The following is a 19,311-nucleotide window of genomic DNA, read 5'->3' on the forward strand; positions in this document are numbered from 1 at the left end:
TGAGTGGTTTCTTTTAAAAAACCGAAGAAAGAGTGCCACTACAACTGTCTTATTTTATTATTTTATAATCATGTTCTTTAAATCAATCATTTTCATTTTGGTTGTTAGAATACAAACATTTTCCCACAACTTTACATTTTGGTTCATCTGATGATGTAATTTTTTATGTTTTGATCAGTGACTCAGAAGTCTTTTTTTTCTTTTACCAAACTGTTTTACTCTTTCTTGAGTAATTTCTTGGATAGCTACTTTTTACTTTTACTTTTGTAAAAGTTGAAGTAGTTATACTCTTACTTGAGCACAACTTTTGATACTCTGCCCATCTCTGCCAATGTGGTATACCGACACACTCCTATCAAAGAAGCCGGAAAGATTAAGCTTGGTTCAAAAAAGTATGTCAATTTTTAAAAATGTATTTACTACCAGATTTGTTTGTTTTTAAGATTAACTATGCATGATTATTTGTGGGAAAACAACAACAAACATTCGTGATGGAAGACAGGCCACTCTTCTTCAGTACATGGGGTGAATTTCAGGTTCTTGAAACTAAAATAAAACAAGTGGGCGAGGTTTGAGACCAGCGGTGATGCATGGCGACCAATCAGATCCTCCAGAAGCAGACATACCTGAGCAGCTGCCAGAGCGCGAGGCGGGCCGGGTCGCATTTAAAACCTCTCTCCTCGCACTCAGCAGCTCATCCAGCACCAGGACACTTGTCTGCTTCTCTCAGCTTGACATTTGATTAAAACAGAGAGAGGCAGCCATGCTCCTCAGCGCCCACGCGTCGTGTCGCTCCCTCATCCTGCTCTGCGTCCTCCTGAGGAGCTGCCAGGCCGTGGAAAATGACGCCACGGAGCGGGTGTCCTCGCACGTGAGTCCCGCTCCGGCCGCGGAGCTGCAGAGCAACGCGTCCCTGAACCGCGCGCGCACCGGAGGGCGAGGACAGGGCGGTGGTGCGGCTGCGCAGGAGCGAGGCGGTGAGTGGACAGGAAGGATGCTGCGCTCCTTTACTGCTTTACCGCAACTCCTACAACATTCTGTAATAATGCCTGATTTATATGCATAATATTAATTAATCTTAATACGGCGAATAACAAGTCTGAACTCTTGGCTACTTATTACTTTTATTTGAATAAAAATATGTTTTAGTAGTACTGTTCTCACTTGACTACAGTTTTTGGCCACTACCGAAATTCAATATTTTGGTAGTGGCCAAACAAACGAAATATTGAATTTAATCAAAGCTTGATACAAAAGCATAACTCACAGGGTTTACAAACACTTGCAGCCATGTTATGTCACAATATTTGTGCACTTTTTCATCTGAAATAGTAATAAAATGAAATATTTCAAAAATGTAAAAAATAAAATGGAAGAAAACAAATTAATAAAAATAATAATAATAATCAAATAAAACAAAACTTTCACATGAAGAAGCCAAAGCTTCTTAAATCATATCCTATATTGTCTAATTTGTTTTAATACAATTGTTTACATATTAAACAACTATTTTGTTCATTTGGATTTTGTTATTAATATGAGTGATTTAGCGCCACTATCCCTCCTTGAAATATCGGTTATTCAGTGTGACACATTTTATAGTGAGACATGCTAGAAAAAGTTGCAAAAACCATCACATTTGCAGTAACTTAAAAAAAAACATATTGATATTCATATCAAAATATATGCTGCATTTCTGAACGATTTATTTAAATCCTGAGGAAGAAGCATGATCTTGTTTGACTAAAAGGTCAAAATTAAGTCTAAAAAAATAAGCATTTCAGAGTATCACAGCAGATGTCTCTGTCTGTTTCTGGTGCCATAAGATTACTTTTTTTCTCACTAAATGAACATTTATTTTTGCACCTCTTGTGCAAAACCAAAATCAAATGAGTATGTTCCAATAGATGTTTGAATATCTAAATATATTTCAATAATAAGAGCAGTAAAATACAGCAAAATTAGCATAACAAATAAGAACAATAACAAGAATATTGTTTTGAAAACTACAGATTTTAGTTTTCTCTTTTTATATTGTATAAATGGAGTCATAAAAAGACAAACATCAGTGTATACTAGAGATGGCTGCAGTCCAGATGGATGAGGTTTTCTCCCTGCGCCATTGTTGCCCTGCGGCTCTCCTGGTATGAGACCCTGATGGATGGGGATGTTTGGGGGTGGAGGGAGTGTAAGTAAGAGACAGGAAGACGGAGCCCATCCTGGCTCCATTCATCCAACGCTGTCACAGAGGTGTATGGAGATGCATGAATGGAGCAGGAATTGGGTTACAGCCATGGAGGGGAGAGCAGGGGGGACAGTTTTCATAGCCTGCAGGAGTAAAACCTGCCTGCCTGCAAAAGTGCATTCCTCCTGCTAATCCATGATTTTTCTCTTTTTGTCACCATGCTGTAATTATGATTTAAGGAAGAAAGGTTGAGGAGCTATTGTCTTGCATCCTTGTCTTCATGTTTCATGCCAGAAGCTTCAAATGGATTCCCAGCCAATGTAATGGGAGAAAACTGGAGTCAGAAATCCTAAAGGGGGAATGCTTGGATTGTTTCAAAAATATCTATAGCTGTAAAAATGATCCTATCTGTTCGCCCACAGATCGGAGTCAGATTGGCTGCAGAGAGTTGAGGTCCACAAAGTACATCTCAGATGGCCACTGCACCAGCGTCAACCCCATCAAGGAGCTGGTGTGCGCAGGCGAGTGTCTCCCAGCTCAGATGCTGGAGAACTGGATCGGCGGGTCCCGCGGCAGGAAGTTCTGGGCCCGCCGGAGCAGCAGCCACGACTGGCGCTGCGTCAACGACAAAACCCGCACCCAGCGCATCCAGCTGGAGTGCCAGGACGGCACCACGAGGACGTACAAGATCACCGTGGTGACCTCCTGCAAGTGCAAGAGGTTCTCGAGGCAACACAACGAGTCCGGCAGCAAGTTCGAGGACCAATCCGTGCTGCAGCCGTCGGTCCTCCAAAGACACAAATCCAAGAGCAAGAAGAGGCTGGGCAAGACCCGGCTGAGGGAAAACTGGCATGAGACTGAATCCTAAAATCTGCAAAGTCTTCCGATTGACTCTAAAAATAATCCTCGGGAGGTTTCTCCTTTTGACCTCTGGAAGTTGTGGATTATCTTTCTGTGACTTTCATCTGACTCATACAAAGTCAGGTAGCTAATTTGGAGACTTCAAGTGGATTTCCAAAGATTTTTGATTTAAAAAATGTGAACAAAAGTGGATTGTACAGTCTGGAGAGTTCCATGTACTAGAACACATTGTCCCATATGGACTGTGCATATTCTGTGTGTTTATGGAGATCTGCATCAAGCTAGTGGAAAAACACCCAAACATCTTTAAAACTTTGACTGTAAATAGCTGTACATATATGAAATCCCTACTCACATTTTGAAATATGGCTGTGTTTATAAGATTTTACTGTGTACGAAATATGATGTTTGATGTAATATATTTTTTTGCCGCCATATGTCTGGTGAATTCATTTGTTTAGCATCTGCAAAAACTTCACTCTTGTCTTTACTGTGTGCAGAATAAATCCAACAATTGATCACATATTGTTTCATATTGTTAAAAGCTTTAAAGCATTATGTAGACTTGAGACCTTACACCCTAGAACACATTGTACAAACTGTTAGATGAAATCCATTTAATCAAGATTTCAACCAGCAGTTTATACAATTGTTGACTTAAAAAAGCAGCCCCTCCTTCAGATCCCTGGTTTTAGCCATCAGGACATAATCAAAATGTTTGATGGATACCAGGTTGACAAAAAGCACACAGAAAATCCCACAATGCCATTATTTATTACATAGAAACAAGCAGATTGGAAGATTTATTGGTCTGGAGGCCAATTTAAAGACATGACATCAGCAATGGCTCTGGTGAAGCAACTGTGGTTGCCCATCAATCTGAAAAAGTTTATAATGTCCAAACAACTTGAAATTCATCCTTCTACAATGAATTTCAGTGTAAAGCATTCAATACACTTGTCATTGTTGAGATCCTGTGCTTAAGCGGGAGAGTATAAGTATCTTGGTGTGTTGTTCAAAAATGAGGGAAAAATGGAGCAAGAGATTAATAGGCAGTTTGGTGTATTTTGAAATTCACTCTAAAGTTAATTGTTAAGAAACCCCAAAAGCTTATTATACACCGTTATGTGGCCTCAACACATTTAATATTACAACTCATCACTGTATATTTAGAGAAAAACTGAACAAAAATGTCATGAGAAAGAAAGTGACAACAAGGTTGAATCTGAATGAACCCCAAAACATCTGTCAATAGGACAGCTGAGATAAAAACAAAATGCATGAGCATAATGCACAGCAAAGTGTTTAGCCAAAATCAAAGTCAACAAATCAGCACAAACACCTGATATCAGCTGTCAGGCCTGAAACAGAAGGGTGATGATATGGGTTTGTCTTCCAGCCACTAAACATGGACGCCTTGCAGTCATTAAGCCAACCATGTCCTCCTCTGTTTACCAAAGTATTGCAGAGTCAAATGTGAAGCTATCTGTCCAACAGCTGAAGCCCACACTGGGTCATCAACAGGACAATGTTTCAACACACAGCAGCATATCTACAACAGATGACTGAAAAATGGAAACAATGTGTTGCAATAGGGCTGATTTAACCGGATTGAAGAGCTGTAGCTGGACCACACAGACGCTGATCAGAAAGAGCTTTAGCAACTTAAGGTGTTCTCTGTTTTTCTATTTTGTGCTATACCTTTGTTTACCATTTTATTTTTTATTTTCATGTACAAACAATAAAATCCTTGAGACTGTAAAAAAAGAGTGTCTAAATAATGCTTGTTTGGAATCTGATGTACACTTGAGATTAGATTTAAATATTTTTAGATTGTGGTTGATCATATTTAATATGTTCTGACTCAAAATCCAAAAACTGAAGAAGAATGTACTTTTAACACAAAGTAAATAGAAATGTACTATGTCAACATAAACAATAAAACTTAGTACATTAAGCAAATTCTGATATATTTCTGTTGGATTTTGTCTTGCAAAAACCACTGTGCCTGGAAATTTGCTACTTAAAATATGTATTTGGAGATATTTGGTGCACTGGGGGAACAGCTGCAGATTTGCTGATAAATATCTGTCAAGTTGACTTGACAAACCAGGATATGAATTTCAAAGTAAAGTAAAGTAAAGTAAAGTAAAGTAAAGTAAAGTAAAGTAAAGTAAAGTAAAGTAAAGTAAAGTAAAGTAAAGTAAAGTAACTTCAGGCACTATATAAATTCCCAATATCAAAGTCTCTAATTGCAATACATTTATTAATTTAATTAATAATTAATAATAATAATAATAATAATAATAATAATAATAATAATAATAATAATAATCTTTCCTTTCGGAATTAACTATGGGTAGAGACCACAAAAATGATTAACTGTCATACATTTTCTAATATTTTTCTTCTATTTTTAACAGTTAGTTTAGTTTAGCTTGTTTGTTTGTTTGTTTGTCTTTGTTTGTTGCTTTGGTCATTTTGTCTTTGTATTTGCTAAAGTACATTCAAATACATTCAATTTGACAATATTATCCACAAATAATTAAAATAAACGTAGGTTTCATGTGATATGTGCTCAAGTCTTCTCCATCATTCAGGTCCTTAATACATACAATTTTCCAATATTATCAATAAATAATGAAAATTAATTTAATCGTTTCATATAATCTATGCTTAAATTGTCTCCGTTATTCAGGCCTTTAATCCGAAACGCAGATTGTCTTATTTTGAAAGGTTAGAGCGGAAGTACCGCCATTGCAGCATTAGCTTCACGTCGCGGTTATATTCGCCGCTTCTCCATCCACGCCAGCTCACTGACAGACGTCCTGCCCATCGGTCAGGAATGAACAGATTTTGGAGAAACCTCCGTTGACGCCCCTTTTACACCTCCAACCGTAAACAGATGGAGGTCAGTCCCGTTTATATGCAGAGTGATGACAGTGAACAGGACAGGCCCGCTTATCCCCGGGTTTTCCCAACAGGCGAAGCCCGGAAGAGCGACCACCTTAAGGCGGGACTCTGCGTGGACTTCCCGGTGTCGGTGGTTCTTCCGGCCGGCGGCACCGGAGAGAGAACCGGGCTGCAGACACCAAAACAGTTCTGTCCGTTTCTGGGTAGACCGCTCATAAGCTACACTATAGAGTCCTTTGAGAGGTAGGAAAATAAACTACGATAAATCCCTTTTAGTTATAAAATACAAAGAAAACTGTTGGAAATATAGTTACCTCTTTGACAGGGATGGTTTTACTAGATGTAGGGCCCCGGGGCTAAATTGAAAAATGTTCCACCCCCAACATCTCAGACTGCAATTATTATTTTCTGCAACCATTCACAAATCAAGCAGAATCCATAAGGAATTAGGAAAATTATTGAGACCAAATATACAAATCCTTTGTCTTTCCAAAATCAAAATATCTTGTTTTTTTCCCCCCCAGCATCTATTGGTGATACAGGGAAAATATTAAAATGTCACTGAAAGTATCAGGAAAAAAAGGTCCATTCCATCCATCTTGACTGGGTATCACAATAAAATGAATGACCACAGAGAACTGATGATCAAGATTATGGTGAAATGGATTAAAATTCTGTTTTTCCAATTTGTGGATGTTCCATAAATGCAAGTAGGTTCTGCAGACACCAACAGACTTAAGTGTGTTCCTGATGACAAGAACAATGTTAAGAATCTTTGTTGTGTTAAACTGAAGTCACCTAAAGATAGAAAATGTATGAAGTTATTTGAAAAGAAACACTTTTGTGTTTTGGGAATTACAGCTCATATTTGTTTATCCAAGTAAAAAGCAACCTGTCTTCTCAAATGAGCAGCACAAATATATACAATAAAGACATTTATTCAGAAGTCAGAAAATAAAAAATTAGTTAAAAAATAAAGGCACGTGTTGACCAGCCCAGATATTTTGAGTAGTCAGGATAAAATTGCTACAGTAACCAGAATATAAAATAGTGCGTGTATTTGGTTGAAACCTTGACCCAAAGGTTTGGAGTCAATCATTTTTAAAGCCTACCTAAGCATAAAAAAATAACAGATGCAAACTACTAGACAGGTGGCCAATTCTGGTTTAAAACGAGTAAAAATAACAAATAATTTTGATGTTAGATACTAAAAATACTTCAATTTAATAGCATTAGCAGCTACAAGATTGCAATTTTCATCCAGAACCCACTCAGTTTTTTATTATTAATGATCTCATCAAAGATAGACTGTGTTATGAGAAATTCCCAGTATTTTCTGATCAGACTTTGAAGTTTTTTCCCCCTCACATCCTGGCATGGTTAACCCTGGCATTGTTAGGCTTGCCAGGAAGTACTCCAGGGTGTGTGTTTGCATGGAAGGAGTTTTTTTTATTGAAGGATTACCTGTTACAAGAAACGTAAGTGGCTTGTTTTGTGTGTTTCAGGATGCTTTGATCCTGCCTTGGCTGAAGTGTCCTGTTTCGGATGGCTTTTATTAATCTCATAACTGCTGTGGGGGAATACCTTGATTAAAGCAGAACAATATAGTGTTCTAGACGAAACAAAAGCAAAGGTTTGTTGTTTGAAGAAAAATTTGCAGTGGTTCCGCCTAAAGTAATTTAAAACACATCAACATTGTAAATTAAAGGGCCAATGAGGATTGATTTAAAGTAAGAAAACATTGACTCCATTTTGCGAATGTTATTTTTTATTACAGTTTGCTGGTGGAATATTTGAGTTTTTGTCTTTGGCAGACAGGCGGTCATATTTTCAACAGATCTCAGGCTCCATGATGGGGAAATGAAACAAAGGATATTTACATTACGTCTCAATCCCTGGCTGATGATAAAAACTATTAAAGCAACAACTGTTGGTCAGATGAGTCCTATTAACCTGTTGCTTGTTGCTTACTTGTCATTAAGCGAGTTAAAGGAAAGAGGCATTAGGAAATTGACTCAGTGATCACAGGGAGAGGGTTTCTGAGGAGAAAAGTCAGGATCACGGTGAAATGATGACGTTAAAAAGCCCCAATCTGAACCCTAAGTGTCCGCAGAGTTCAATTTGTGACTCAGTTTTCATATGAATGTATTGTAGTTTATAGATGATGGAACAGATCTGATCCAGTATCTGACCAGAGGCCACCAATCCATCCTAGAGTTCATATTTTGGCTGCACAGTTTGTCCAGGCCATTTGCAGCCCTTGCACTGATTTTTTTGTGGCTCCTTACTGAGCAATTTAAGAATGATACAATTTTAACCCCCCAGGCACAAATGATTGATTTAATTTGTCTTTTTATTTTTAATTGGTACAAAATGATCACAACTTAAAATAGTCCTGCAATAGGAAATACTGGCTACAGCGAAGGTAATACATCTTTATATTTATATTTTTGGCCCATTTTGTAGATTTTTCAGGCTCATTTTATGGACATTTTTATATTTACTCTGCAAATTTAGCACTTTAATACTCCATAATTTAATTTCTAGTGAGTAAAACTGTCCTTGAGCCAAACAAAATGTATGTTCGCTCTGTATACACTGTAAAAAATAGAAGCAAAAGTTAAAGTATTTGTCTTTAAAGAACCAGGATTTTTATTTTCTACTGTAAGCTCCACATCTCTCCTGTGACTTTTACTCAACATTTTCTTTAATTTCTTAGAACTTGCTAAATGCAGGAAGTGTTTTCAAAGAAAAAAATAATTTTTCAGAATTGACCTTTTTTAATCCAGACTTAAAAAATTGGATGCTTTTCCTTTAGTGGGGAATAAATAAATAAAAAATCTGATTACTTTAATTATTTAATTATATTAATGTGGCTTAGTTTTTTGGTTAGAAGGAAAAAAAAAATTTCTGGCCCGCAAGTTCTTCTGACTTATTGATTTTGTCCCATATGACAAAAAGTTTGGACACCCCTGCTGTAGGAAATGACAGTTACTCAGATCCATTTGTTCTGACTGTGCCTACTTCTATCCGTTTTCATTTGCTTCATTCTTGAAGGGTGTCATGGATCCAAACCGTTGTGGTTGTTGTTGCGAAGGAAAACATTGGCTTGATGATGGACATCATCCAACGGTTCCTGCACAAGAAGGTCCTAGTGGTACCCGGCGGCTCAACTCGTCACAGGTCCATCTGCAATGGAGTGGCGGCTCTGGGGGAGCAGCGGAGGCCGGCGGCCCACAAACCCAAGGTGGTCATCATACACGACGCTGTCCGCCCGTTTGTGGACGAGGACTTCCTGCACAAGATAGCGACGGCTGCAAAGGAGCAAGGAGTGAGTGCAGGAAGAACTACAGACTCGGGGATGGGTATTTATTGTGTCGTTTATGATTTATTGTGAAAAATGTACTACCATGATAAGATTTTGATTTATCATTGTCACAATAAATTCCAATTAATGATGTTTAAAAGCCCCTAGAACTGTTTGTATTGTCAGGATTATTATAAAAGTGCATAAATCTGAAAATAGGATAAAACTTTAAGTCCATATCCCCACCGCTATACAGATTAAATTATGAGGAAAATGAAAAAATGAATAGGATTTCATCCACCCGTCCATCTGAATGGACTTAATTTGAGTGTTTATTGGAAGCTTGGATTTATTAGTCAAATGATTGTTCTGTGTTCAAGGCTCAGCAAATGGAAAACCGATGAAGTCAGTAAATTTAAATTTTTCCAAGGGACAAACAGTGCAGAGACTAAATGTAATCCCTGTTCAAATGGAGAAACAACCCTGAAAGCCACTCTGTCGTCCTCACTCTTGGAGAGAGCGGTGTAAGCTAAATTAAATCCTGACTGGAGCTCAAACTTCATCTGCTATTGAGCCTTGAGCTGAAAACCAGAGAGGGTCAATCGCAGAAACGAGTGGAAACAAATCTGCCATGATTAGCTGTCCCAGATTCAGATATTACATGTGAAAGCAGGGTGTAAGCACATCTTTAAAGGCTTAAACTGTCTTAAATCCATTTAAAAAAGTAAGTTGGCCTTAAATACATTAATCACAGGTCTTAAATGTTGCCTGTAGGTTCAGTGTAATTTTTTCTCTTTTGTCTTGCTGGACTTTTCGGTCAGGCACAAGTTTGAATCGCACTCAGACATTTTCATTGCAAGACATATGAGGCTACCAGTAACTAGCTGCTAATATGTACACTCTTGCTAGCTAGGTTTTTGCGTCAAATTCAAATTTCGTATTACCAACCCAACTGGCTGGTGCATTATGGCAATTTAGTGATTTTCTTTTATAAATTTCTATCATGATAAATTTCTTAAATTTCATTCATACATGTCTTAAAAAGGTCTTAAAAGTGTTGATTGGAGTATTGAGAAACCTGCAGAAACCCTGGGACTTGAGCCTAATCTTTTACCTGTTTCTGTAAACATAAACAAACCAATCACAAAAACACTCCACAGCAGACTGAAAGAGCTGAACGAAAACAAACAGGTTTCATGATTCTAACTCATTTGAACTAGATTAATGCATCATTTCATGATGACAAAACATTTAGATATATGGATGATTTATAGTTAAAGCTCAACATGATGAAGGATCCTGTTGAAAGGAGGTCATGCAGGTTATTAAAAGAACATTCACAGATCCCGGCATTTCTGATGTGTCTGAGCTTTGAGATGAACTCCCACAGCAGGCGGTCTGGTCCTTATTATCTCAACCTCCTGAGCCCTTCTTTGGTAAAAGAAGCAGATTAATTTCTATCTCAAAAGCATGCAGAACCCTTTGAACATAGTTGCTTTCCTCTACCATGCATCCACAATGCTAGACCAGAAATGTTTCATTAGAAGCAGGGCATGCACATTTGCTGTTTTGTTATAAATCATTATATAACTAGTCGCGTAAGTCAACTTATATGCCATCTAGTAACTATTTTATATTATCTTCTTGCGTTTTCAATCAAACCACCCTTCTGTGGGTTTTAATTTTATTAAACTACATCCCAGTAATCCTCTGAGCTGCATTTAAGAGCCCAGAATAAACTTCTGAGTTACTGGAAGTGCGGCTCGCTCACATTGGAGCGATCCGGTTTTATTACTAGGATCTGCAGCGGCGTGTTGTGAAGAATCACAGCCTGGTTGATGCGTTTTGTCAAAATGCTGGAGCAGAAAGAGAACTTTAAACCGGCTGTAATGAAAACTTAAAATATAGAGCTGCTAAAATCTCCTCATCCGTGTTTTCTTCATCTTCTCCATATATGGCATCAATAGTCGTAGTTGTGATGTAAAGCTAAACCAATTGAACTCTCACTCCGTCTGAGTCTTATTTTATTTTTCTAAAAGCACAAAATATTACCAAGTATTTTTGGCTTAGCTTCTGGTGCAAATATCTTAGTACACTTGAAATAAGACAAAATTAACTTAAAAGTAACTTTTGAGCAAGATACAGAGGCTTGTTTTATGTAAATAATTCCTTAATATTGATGAAAAAGTACTAGTTTCATTGGCAGATTATTTCACTTATAACATTACAGTTCAATTATTCCTATGTTATGTGTTAATTTATCTGCCAATGGAACAAGTATTAAGGAGTTGTTCAATTGAAACAAGTGGCTAAATCTTTCTGAAAAGTTACTTTTAACTTAGGTTGTTTAATTTCAAGTGTGCTAAGATATCTGCATTAGGAACTTGACCAAAAGTATTTTGTAAACTTTTGTGTTTTTGCAGTGAGATGACAAAGCTTCAGCCTACACTTCATGTTATAATCTGCTGAAAGTGTTTACAAAAGCCAGTCAATCACCTCAGATCTCACTGCTTACTGTTCCTGTCTGCAGCAACCCAAATTTACGTGGTACAGATTCGTTTTTGTGCATTATACATCACAGGGAACTTGCATGTGTCTAATTTTCCCTCTTACAAATATTTTGGTGAACATTATTTCTCTCTAAACGCATTCTTGAGTTAATGTTTCATAATAAATTCCAGATCCTGCCGTCTTTTTCCACACAGGCAGCTGGAGCGATCAGACCACTTGTTTCCACTGTGATCGCCACAACGTCGGAGGGATACCTGGATCATTCGTTAGAGCGAGCCAAGTACAGGGCTAGCGAAATGCCTCAGGGGTTCACATACGATGTCATCTGTGAGGCCTACCAGAAGGTGAGGGCGGCTTTCTAAGTTACTGGGGTTTGATTCTTTTTTTACTTTTAGTAGCCTTTTCTTGATCTAGAAATGTAGAGATTTCGGGACAAACCTTTCCATATGATTCCCACTACAGTTCAATGTGCCGAAAGCTGCAGAGTTTCAGTGTAAAGCCAATTTTACAAGGAAATAAAATCTTCTTGCTGTCTTCTGTTGGAGCTCAGTGCAACATGCTGACTGTGATATATTGCTGAAATGATTGAAGAGCTGAGTCGGACTCTGGTAACATACTGAACTGGTTCAAGTCTTACTTAAAAAAACATCGTCGTCTTAATGTCAATCAATAGTAACTTTTCATCAGAGTGAACAGAAGTTACATGCAGGGTTTGGTTGTTGTAAATGATTATTTTAGCAATCGAGTATCCTAATAACTAATTGAATAAAAACTTCATAAAGTGAAATACTGGTAAATCCTACCATAACAGCAGCGAGGTTTCCCCCAGGAACCGGTGTATGGGTGCTAGTGCAGTCGTTCATCCAGCGTCCCGTCGTGTTTTCGAGTTAAAAAATGTCTAAAGTTGACAGGAAATTTGAAAATATCACTTGATAATTATGTGTTACTCAACAATTGGAATATTAACACCTGAACACCAACTATAAAGTCTTGAAAAATGAAAACATTTTAAAAAGATTTAAATAAATAAGCAATGTTTAGCCTGGTGGGGGCACAAGTAAAGCCTGGTGGCCCGCCAGGCTTATAATGCACTGGGGTAAACGCTGAGCAGTACTAATATCTTATATCAACATTGGCCCAACTTTTCATTTTGTTCCGATGTCACTGGCCAGTTCTTTCTCTGATGCACCTGGAAAACAAATCACACGCTGAAACATTTGGGCACCAACAGCCAACACCAACACACCAACATTTTTGTCCTCTGCAGGACAAAAATGGAACAAAAATTCCCTTTTGAAAGATAATAAACCCTTAAATTACCCTTAACCTTTAGGTTGGCTCGTGTCAGGAGCTGAGTGCAGTTTTATACGTCTACCTGCATAGAAGAGAGAATTTAGATTGATCTGTGCAGGATCCCCTCAGAAAGCAAAGAGCTTTGTGTCCTTAAAAACTCGGCAATCGAACTGAAACTAAAGATGCAAAAGTCGACGTTATTTATTTTTCAGACATTTGGAGTTTGCAATTTCAGCCTTGATTTCTGCTTTAAAAGAGGCAGCAAACTTTTAGCTCACAGCTGAAGAATGCCTTTAGCTGGAGCGCCATTTGTCTGAAGTTATTTTTACTCCTGGCACGCACAGATCTGCAGATCGCTTTGAAAGCTCCATTGGCTTCAACGTTTTTAAGAAAATGAGCTCACTCTGGTGCTGCAGTGTCACAGATAGTCAGGTTGCAGAAAGACACACTGTCGGCTCTGACTGCGCGCCCCTCTCCTCCTTCTCCACCCTAAAAAGACTCTACAGTCTAAGGTGTCTGTCAGGTTAAGACTGTAGGACATACTCATGAAAAATCTCAGAGAGCGTCAGATTTGGAGCCTGACATCCATTCAGAGCTGAAGAACTGAGGGGTGAAAAGACAAAAGGGGAGACACTTTATCCAGTCTTCTGGGAGGGCTTTTGTATTTAGAGAAAATGCTAAAGGTTAAATTACCTCAACACAGAGACCATGGTTTTTCTCCTCTACAGTTACACAGACGCTGAAGGAGAAGGTCCATTTATTTTCTATTTTGTCACTCAAATATTACTGATCATCAGTTTAAACTCAATAAAATACCAACCCACTCACTGACTCACAATACATTAAATCAGGGGTGTCCAAAGTGCAGCTCGGGGGGCCATTTGTGGCCCTCTGGAGGATTTTGGGCGGCCCAAATGATGCACAGCTGGTTGATGCAGATGAACACTTTTTCAACATTTTATTTATTTATTTATTTTTTATAAATAAATAACATCTAATAAAAAAAAAAAAAAGTAGCTACCAAAAACTGATTCCCATTTCTGGAAGCACAAACAATGTCCTACTAATTCTCAAAACACAAATCTTAGAATCAATGCACAAAATGTAGAAACTGTGAGTTTGTATCTACAAAAATCTGACCATTTCGCTCATGAATAAAATTTTAATTGTTTAGATTATTATTGATCAGCTAAAATAATAATTAAAAAAAACGACACCCCAAACATTTGTTTTAAAATGTTACACAGTTTTTGCGGCTCCAATACCTTTCGAATTGTTCATTTTAATATAATTGAAATTGTTTAGATTATAATTGAGCAGCTAAAATAAAAAATTTAAAAAACTAATTAAAAAACGTACCAATAGTTTGTCTGAAAAATGTTAAAATAAAGTTCAATGACTTTGGCCCTCATGGTAAAAAGTTTTTACACAACTGCATTAAATAATTCCTTCATCGAGTTGTAAACTCAATGCTTTGCAAAAGTACGAGTACCCATCACACTTTCTTCATATTTTGTCACTTTAAAACTTCAGTGTATTTTAGTTGGGTTTTCTAGATCAAAACCAAAGTGTATAGTTGTGAATTAGAAGGAGACGTTTGTAATCGCCAATACTTAACGTTTCACTTCAATTACAGCTGCGAGTCTTTTGGTATATGTTTCTACCAACTTTCCATATGTAGAGGCTGAATTTTTATTTTCAAGGCTTACCACAGATTCTCAGTCAGATTTAGGAATGGATTTTTTTTTTATTTGTCTACTTTTATTTACCCTTTAGTTAACCTGACATCAAAATCTGACCAGGAAGTAACCAGGTGGAAGATTCAATCTAAAAGTTTCATATTGCAAAAATGTTAAAGTCATTGTGGTTCAGCTGCAAGAACGGCAGGTTAACTTTTAAAGAAATCTTAAAAATTTAAGAAATCTTTAAATGAGCCCAAAACGTCCCACAGAGGCCAAACATGAAGCGTTTGCGTGGCTCCTCTACTCCTCTAATTTGGTAAAAAAAAAAAATGCAGATCTACCAAATTTATGGAAGCTTAACCTTTTGAGAAGCCAAGTTGAAAATTACAGTGAGAACAAGCAGAGCTGCACAAGTTCAGGAAAACATGTACTTGCAGTTCTTTTGCTGAAATATTTGATTATATCGATTACATCACTTTTCGTGACTCTTTCTTTTTTTTTTCATTTTCCTTCATCATATTTTCCCCACCACTTTTATCAGCTTTAGGATCATAGTAATGCTGAACTTGCATGCAAGAAGCTTGGCCAAATACTCCTGTCCACAGTGATTGCAGTGCTGCCTCTGAATGCATCAGTGACACAAAATAATTACTTACTTTCCTCACTTTTTATTGTGTTTTGCATCTTATACATGTACTTCAGGTTTAATGTACAGTTAAACTGCCATTCTTGCAGCTGAACCACAATGACTTTAACATTTTTGCAATATGAAACTTTTAGATTGAATCTTCCACCTGGTTACTTCCTGGTCAGATTTTGATGTCAGTTCTGTTGAATGACAGAGATAAGGAGCCACAGCATCACTTAAAATAATCATCCAGTATCGTTTAATGTCTTGTAGAACGATGGGGTTAGATGGACCTTAATTAAAAACAGTCTTGGACATTTTCAGTGTTAAATCTGAAAGATAAGAGAGCTGTTATAAGGCCAAGAAGATTTCATCGGCCAAAGAAAATGGATCTCTGATGTGAAAAATGTGGTGACAGCAGCGTTTTATTCTGAGCATTTTCTTTGCAAGCCCTGCCACTGATCACTTTGCAGACAAATAAATCAAATGGAAAAGATCATTGTGAAGTTTATGGTGCAGCATACAGAGCAGAAAAGTTAGAATATACTAGATTTTTAAAGTTTACCAACAAAATTCAAATAATTGGTTAAAAAATGTGAAGATTTTGATGTTAAGTATTTTTAAAGCTGAATAAAGATTTTTAGTGGATAAGGACAAAAAGAGGATTTATTCACCAAACATTTCCAGGTTGATTTATGCTGCAGATATGGCAACTCGAGCATCGTAACAATCCTCAGGACTTTAGGGTGTCTAATTAAGCCAAAGGATTTACAGTCACTTACCTCGGTGTTGCTCTTCTCATACTTTAGAACCATTACTCCTGTAAAAAAGTACTTTATAAGAATTAAAACACATGTTTTGTTGTTGACGATAATTTCTCTGTCATGACTTACGCCGTCCATGTGGCCCCTCTGCAGTGCACCGAGTCAGACTTCGAGTTCGGTACCGAGTGTCTCCATCTTGCTCTGCAGTACTGCGGCACCAACGCCAAACTCATCGATGGTCCGCCAACCTTGTGGAAGGTGAGTGTAAAAACGACCTGCTTTCGGATGGTACTGATCCGTTAAGTGAGACTTTGTACTGTTTAATGAACAGAAATAAAGGATTTTGAATTTTTAATTTTTTACTTTGGAAAAAGTAGAAACACGGACCACACTTTGTAAAAATGTCTTTATATGCTGAAACATGACAGCTTCCAGTTTCCCGGGAACTGACTCAGTTAAACCAGTTCTATCTGGAGGAATGGGAAAAATTTCCAGCAAACTGTGGTGAGAAGATTATGGAACAAAATCTGCAAAATCTGATCCAAACTGCAAATACTAAAAATAAATGTTTGAAAACTTCTGTGAATCTATGTGCAATTCTATAAAAAATGACCTCCCTTATAAATGTTGGCATTTGGTGAATAGAAATAATTCTGGCAATCTCAATTTAACAAAAACAAGTCAGATATAATTTAAAAATATATTTATTTTTTTAGCACTTGAACCACACTTGACTTGTACTTACAGAACCTGAATCTGTGTAATCGGAGTAAAGGGGGATTTTAATGATTTACGATTGTTTGATTTATCACCTTTATCAGCTCAGGTTTTAGCTTCTGTAACTTAGAGGCAATATTTCATCCTTGTGAGGGTTTTAGGAAATAATTTGAAAGTATTTCTGCATGGATGAATGAACTACTTTTGTTTCTACTTTGACTAAGCAACTGTTTGTCCTCCAGGTGACCTATAAACGGGATTTGGCTGCTGCAGAGTCCATCATCAAAGGTGACTTTCCGTCCTCGTAACCTTTCTTTTTTCACGGCCTGTTAAGCATTTCACCCAGAAAGTATTCACCGTGCTTCACTTTTTCCACATTATATGTTACAGCGTCATTCAAGATTGAATTAAATGAAATCTCTTCCTACAAAATTGTGCACACAAATACCTCATTATGACGATGTGGAAAACCTTTGGGGACTTTTGCAAAAAAAAAAAAAGAAAATACAAAGAAATTTGCTTAATACTTTTAATACAATTACAGCCTCATTTTTTTCTATGTGATGCCACCAGATTAGCTTTGCAGTTCTTCTCAAGCTCCATTAGGTTGCATGGAAGATCTCTTCAGAAATGTTCACTTGCATTCAGTTCTGGACTCTGGCTTTGGACATTCTCACAGTGGCTCTGATCCTCTGTTGTCCTGCTGACAAATGAATCGTCGCCTCAGTCTGAGGTCAAGACCGCTGTGGGGCAGGTTTCCATCCAGGCCAGGATGTCTCTGAACATTGCTGCATTCATCTTTCCCTCTGTCCGGACAATTCATTCCTGCTGCTCCAAAACGTCCCCATAACACGATGCTGGCACCACCGTGCTTCACTGCAGGGACGGTATTGACCCGGTAATGAGCCCTGGTTCCTCCAAACATGACGCCCGGTACTCACACCAGAGGTTTTGATCTCTGTCTCCTCACACCAGAATCTTGTTTCTTGTGGCCTTAGAGTCCCTTCAGGCTCTTTTTATGAAAAAGTGGCCGACCAGCCATAGGAAGAGTCCTGATGGTTTCAAGCTTCTTTCATTTACGAATAATTGAGGTCACAGAGGTCACTGGGACCACAGAAATGTTACTGGATTTGGCTCTCAAGACAATCCTGTCTCAGTGGTCTAAAGACAACTCCTTTGCAAGCTTGGTATTAACTCTGGGACCTCATATGGACAAGTGGGTGTCTCTCCAAAAAAACAGACCAATGGATTAAAAAAAATCCACCCAGACAGTTTTTAACAAATTAATGTTTATTTGGTGTCTGGAAAACAAACCTTTTCAAAAGCCTCACATTCGACTGTCACTGCGCCGTTACCTAGCAACCCCTAGCCAAGCTGAGCCCCGTTACCTAGAAACCCAAATGGAGCTCCATCACTCTTGCATACAGCTGGTTTCCCTGCTGTATGAGCTGTACAATGGCTGCTGGAGGTTTTAGTTGTTGACTTACCATCCAGAAAAGACTTGCTGTATTATTGTTGATTTTGCAGGAGGCTCTACTTCTGCTTTTCAAGGCTGTATAATCGCACATATGTTTGCAGGTGTTTTTATGTGGGAATATAAATGTTAAGTTGGGGGTCGTGGCCAGTAGCAGCTCATTTGTATTTAACAGGACATGAGACCTTAAAACAGCTCAAAATAGACAGAACTGTCCACAAAAATACTCATTATGTAGGAATAATTTTGTGGAAAGAAATTAATGAACAAATTAATTAATTGGCAAAAAACAATCTCAAGAAAATCTCCATATTGTCGTAATGGGGTATTTATGTTGCAGTTTGTAATAAGGCTGTAGCATAAAATATGGAAAAATTGAAGCACTGTTGATGCTTTCCGGATTCACTGTGTGTGTCGTTCAGAGATCTTTGTTCCTGTAGTTGAGTTGTACGGTATGCATGCATGCGTACGTGAATGTCTGACAGAATAAATGCCCTGAAGTGAGCAGAGCTTGGGGTGCTTTGTTTCTTTTTGTGTGGTCTGTACCTAGCAGTCAATAGGTGACAGTAAACCAAAATGACCCGTCGCCATTCTCTGACGGGGGAAATTCTTTTTAAGCATTGTTTGGCCTGAGTTGAAGAGGGCGGCTGTAAGCAGACGCTGAATACTGGGGAGAACAAGTTAGGACAAGGGACACCTTCACAATCAGAGGAGAGGAAATAAACACAGCCCTATATTTCACCCTGCCAGCACCTGGACCAACAAGTACCTGTTTGATGGTGACAAGAGGTGCGCGGCGATAATTCCCAGAGCCTCCCAAGTGAATGAATTCATTGTGTGTTTAAAAAATAATAAAATAGACGTGGAAGGAAGTTCACATATCTGTCAGTTTGACTAACTGCTTATTGCCTCGGTTGGTGTGCTTTCGCATAAACGGCCGGTTCTTTTATCAAGCGAGACATCTGAATAGGAGGTC

At 37.9% G+C, this 19,311-nt stretch overlaps 2 protein-coding genes across 8 annotated transcripts in view; both read left to right on the top strand.

The window, feature by feature from the left end:
- The first annotated feature begins 585 nt into the window (after window positions 1-585).
- Window positions 586-3,569, top strand: sostdc1a (sclerostin domain containing 1a). The gene is made up of 2 exons (XM_008430932.2): window positions 586-977; window positions 2,608-3,569. Exons 1-2 carry the CDS (start codon window positions 764-766, stop codon window positions 3,051-3,053), a joined length of 660 nt encoding a protein of 219 aa, XP_008429154.1. The 5' UTR covers window positions 586-763; the 3' UTR covers window positions 3,054-3,569.
- A 2,226-nt stretch (window positions 3,570-5,795) lies between these two features.
- The window catches only part of crppa (CDP-L-ribitol pyrophosphorylase A), an 82,371-nt gene continuing 68,855 nt past the window's right edge, over window positions 5,796-19,311 (top strand). For all 7 annotated transcript variants that reach the window (XR_001777430.1, XR_001777432.1, XR_001777431.1 and 4 more), the window contains exons 1-5: window positions 5,796-6,202; window positions 9,017-9,290; window positions 11,972-12,121; window positions 16,298-16,402; window positions 17,104-17,149. Coding sequence is in view for 3 of the 7 variants with exons in the window: in XM_017309632.1 (XP_017165121.1) it covers window positions 5,952-6,202; window positions 9,017-9,290; window positions 11,972-12,121; window positions 16,298-16,402; window positions 17,104-17,149 (826 nt within the window). In the remaining 4 variants the exon portion in view is untranslated. The remainder of the gene's footprint in view (window positions 6,203-9,016; window positions 9,291-11,971; window positions 12,122-16,297; window positions 16,403-17,103; window positions 17,150-19,311) is intronic.

Source organism: Poecilia reticulata, linkage group LG16 (genome assembly GCF_000633615.1).
Source record: "Poecilia reticulata strain Guanapo linkage group LG16, Guppy_female_1.0+MT, whole genome shotgun sequence".
Classification (NCBI taxonomy): domain Eukaryota; kingdom Metazoa; phylum Chordata; class Actinopteri; order Cyprinodontiformes; family Poeciliidae; genus Poecilia; species Poecilia reticulata.

Excerpts from the sequence above, each read along its gene's own strand:
- sostdc1a (XM_008430932.2), top strand. The coding sequence starts at position 764 with ATGCTCCTCAGCGCCCACGCGTCGTGTCGCTCCCTCATCCTGCTCTGC. Across the intron at positions 978-2,607 it reads GGCTGCGCAGGAGCGAGGCG|ATCGGAGTCAGATTGGCTGC; the intron begins GTGAGTGGACAG and ends GTTCGCCCACAG.